General features: G+C 49.2%; 1 protein-coding gene across 1 annotated transcript in view; it reads left to right on the top strand.

Moving 5' to 3' along the window:
* The window catches only part of Plcg2 (phospholipase C gamma 2), a 133,193-nt gene that overhangs the window by 4,636 nt on the left and 124,419 nt on the right, over nucleotides 1-4,138 (top strand). Inside the window, exon 2 of the mRNA XM_028752518.1 lies at nucleotides 1,394-1,632. Within this exon, the coding sequence (XP_028608351.1) occupies nucleotides 1,440-1,632 (193 nt within the window). The 5' untranslated portion in view covers nucleotides 1,394-1,439. The remainder of the gene's footprint in view (nucleotides 1-1,393; nucleotides 1,633-4,138) is intronic.

A 4,138-nucleotide genomic window follows, 5' to 3' on the forward strand; every position in this document is an offset into this window, starting at 1 on the left:
CCCCCTGCAGGAGCAACAAGTATTCGTAACTGCTGAGCCATCTCTCCACTCAACTCTTTCTCTGCTTTTTTTTTCCTTTGAGATACTGTTTTGTGTAGCCCAGGGTAGCCCCTAACTTACTATGTTGCTGAGGTTGACCCTGAGTTGATATTCCTGCACCCCTCTACCATGCATTATGTCAGCTGGCTCGTGTCCTTGTTTGAGGGGCCTGGGATGAAAGGTTATCTCATGTAGGTCTTACGTGAGGTAGGTAACGTTACCTTCCTTTTCGTGGCTGGAAATGAGGACCCGAGGGTATGGTGTCTCTGGTACAGGTGTGCCTAGCTCCACATCCAGCAGGCTCAAGGGGCTATAGGGCTTTGAACTGAGGAGGGATGAGATTGGGTTTGTGTTCTAAAATGCTGCCAGCCACTGGACTGAGAATCTCAGATGCTCAGGGCAAGAAGCAGGGCCCAGCCGGGCAGTGGCGGCACATGCCTTTAATCCCAGCACTTGGGAGGCAGAGGCAAGCGGATTTCTGAGTTTGAGGTCATCCTGGTCTACAGAGTGAGTTCCAGGACAGCCAGGACTACACAGAGAAACCCTGTCTCAAAAACAAAACAAAACAAAATAAAACAAAACAAAACAAAACACCCCAAACAAACAAAAAAAAAGCAGGGCCCAGGGCCCAGCAGAGAGCTCCTCTGAGAAGCCAGGGAGGGGGAATAATGTTTGGATTCTGAGTTTGCCAGTTGTTTTTGGGATATGAGAAAGTCCAGACAATGACTGTGATACTTAAGTACTAACTGCCCGCAGGAGGGTGCCGATCCCAAGACACTCTGCTTTGCTGTAGACCTGAGGCTGCAGGTTCCCCTCTGGGTTTAGGAATGACCAGAACTTTCCCTTTTCCTTGAGGAGGGATGGAACGGAAGCAGAGGTGTGGAGAAGGCACAGTCAGCAGGACCCCACACTTGGCTTTGTTGGGGGCTCCCAGGCCTGGACATGTTCACCTTTTTGGTTTCATTGTTATGGGGAAGAACCAGGTGCTCTCGTTTTGATATAAGTGGTGGTTAGGTTCTAGCGGCTTAGATATGATGCCGGAGGGAGGTTACTGAGCCTGTCTGAACTGTTTTGGCTATTCAAATTTGGACAAGAAGAGAGGGTGGAGATTTGGTTATTCAAAGTCTGTCTAGCGGTGAGGTCAAGGAGGCCCCCTGCCCCCCCATCTCCACCCAGACTTTATTTAAACCTGCGCCTTCCACCTGCTCTTTCTAAAAGGCCAAGGGCTCTCTGAACCTTCACCTATAGCTCGGACATGAGACAGGGTCTTGGCTCCTGATGCTGACACTCTGTTCCCTCAGCCAGTCCAGTTAATTAAAGCCAGTTCACTCTTTTATCCCTCCCACCCCCGCAGCCTCCGTATTTCTCCTGCTTCTTCCCTCTCCCTGGAGTAGCTGACAATGAACACCACGATCAACGTGGATACCCTTCCAGAATATGAGAAGAGTCAGATCAAGAGAGCCCTGGAGCTCGGGACGGTGATGACCGTGTTCAACGCCCGCAAATCTACTCCAGAGCGGAGGACGGTACAGACAATCATGGAGACCCGGCAGGTGGCATGGAGCAAGACGGCAGACAAGATCGAAGGCTTCTGTAAGTCCTTGCTGGGCAGGGGAGTGAGGTCCATCTGCCCTCCCCACTAGAGGAGCGCCTGTTCATCGGCCTGTCTTTATTTACATCTGTCACATCTGTCAGGATGAGTGTGGATTTGGTCCATTCCTTTTAAAAGATGTATTTATTTACTTATATGAGTACACTGTGGCTGTCTTCAGACACACCAGAAGAGGGCATCGGATCCCATGACAGATGGTTGTGAGCCACCATGTGGTTGCTGGGTATTGAACTCAGGACCTCTGGAAGAGCAGCCAGTGTTCTTAACCGCTGAGCCATCTCTCCAGCCCCATTTGGTTCCACTTTGTGTGAGTGGGGGGTGGGGTGAGGTTGAGGGCAGGTGGGGAAGTTGATCCAGGGAAGGTCTTGTGAAATGACAGCAACCCCAGTTGGCCAACTTGGCCCTGATATTGAAACAGCAGCAGCAGGGGTCATTCTAAAGGTATCACTGTCTGGCTTCTAAAGGGGTCACTGGCTGTGGGGTCTGGGGAGGCTGGGAACTTGGTAGCCAAATGCCTAAGGCTTTATTTATTTTGTTGCGAACCACAGCAGCAAGGGGCTCTTACTTTGGTGTTTGAAGGTACAGGGAAGAAAAAAAAAAGTCATTGACTGTTTGCAGCCTTCAGATGAAATTCTGGTCCTAGTGGCTGTGCCTTCTCTTGTCACCTGACACTGGGCTGTTGGCTCAGTTCCGGGACTTTCTGAGGAGATGCGTGCTTTAATTTGATTTCTTACTAATCAGTGTGAGTTTGTTTGTTTATTCATTCATTTTGGTGTGCTCGTGTGGGTGCGTGCATGCTCATAGCATTCGTATGAGGGTCAGGGGGACCACTTGTGGGAGTTGGCTCTGTTAACCTACGTGTGGGTTCTGGGGACAAAACTCAGGTTGTCTGGGTTGGTGGCAAGCACCTTTACCCACTGAGTGATCTCGCCCATCCTCGTTGTTTTAGAAGGGTCTCATGTAGCCCAGGCTAGCCTGAAACTTGGAACATAGCTGAGGATGACTTCCAACTTACGATCTCCCTGCTTTTAGCTGTCAGAGCTGGGGTGAGAGGTGTGTACCTCTTCACTGCTATTTGTTTGTTTGTTTGTTTTTATGCTGTGCCGGGATTGGAACCCAGGGCTTCTACATAGTAGACAAGCAACTCTGACAAATGAGCTGTGTCCCCAGGTCCCTACTGAATTGCTCACAGGATTTTTCTTTATAGTAATTTCTTTCTTTGTGCATATGTGTGTTATGGCATGCATGCACAGGTCAGAGGACAACTTACAGGAGTTGATCCTCTCTCCTCTTACCGCGTGGGTCCTGGGGATCAAACTTAAGTGATCCGGCTTGGTGGCAAGTGCCTTTACCCACGGAGCCATCCTGGCAGCCCCCTGAATAGCTTTTCATTGAAACATTATAATGTACTTTTGCAATAGCAGTGCTAGGAACTGAGGCAGGAGGATTGTGGGTTCAACGGCTGCATAGTCAGACCTCGCCTGAAAAAATGAAGTACTGTTAGAATTAACTGTGGAATTAACTCACAAGTGCCTTTCACCTCTGACCCTTCACCCATATCCTACATAAGCTCTGTCCTAGCTTATTCTCTGTTGCTGTAGACACACCATGACCGAACAGCAAACAGGGGAGGAAAAGATTTATTCTGTTTGCAGGTTACAGCCTATCTTTGAGGAAAGCCAGGGCAGGAACTCAAAGCAGAAATGAAGAGACGCCATGGTAGAATGCTGCTTACTGATCTGCCTTGCTATATCCCTGGCTTGCTCGGCTAGCTTTCCTAGGGATGACACCGCCCACAGTGGGCTGGACCCTCCTACATCCATTAGCAATCAAGAAAATGTCCCACAGACAGGGCCACAGGACAATCTGATAGAGGCATTTACTCTTCCCAGGTGACTCTGGGTTGAGGAAGCTTCACAGCCGAAGCCAAGGACAACAATCTTCTGGTAATATTCTGCCTTCATGTGATGGGTGCGTTTTAAATATTTTTGTATAACTTCTGCTCCTTGGTTTCATTTCACCTGGGGCTGGTTCCTTATCAGGACACATTGATCTGCCTCTTGCTTTCACGGTCCTGGCCGCACTGTGACAGTTTAACCCAGAGTGGGACACGAACTGTTCCCAGTCATTTGTCACTAGCTGCAGCAATGGGGTTTCCACAGTCTTCTTAAGAAGGAAGTCATGATTTTATTGAAACAAGATTGATTTAACATCCAGTTTATGGTTTAAAGAGACAATGCAAAGCCAGGTGTACTAACTCAAGCCAGTAATCCCAGCCTCTGGAGGTTGAGGCAGGAGGATTAGAGGATTATGGCTTGAAGAGAATCCTGAGCCAGGTATAGCGGCATGCACCTTTAATCCCAGCACTCGGGAGGCAGAGGCAGGTGGATCTCTGTGAGTTCGAGGTCAGCCTTTCTACATAGATAGTTCCAGGACAGCAGGGTTAAATAGAGAGATCATGGAGAGAGGGGGAGGGAGAGGGGAAAG

The sequence above is a fragment of the Grammomys surdaster genome, unplaced genomic scaffold (assembly GCF_004785775.1).
Source record: "Grammomys surdaster isolate TR1022 unplaced genomic scaffold, NIH_TR_1.0 128, whole genome shotgun sequence".
In the NCBI taxonomy this organism is placed as follows: Eukaryota; Metazoa; Chordata; class Mammalia; order Rodentia; family Muridae; genus Grammomys; species Grammomys surdaster.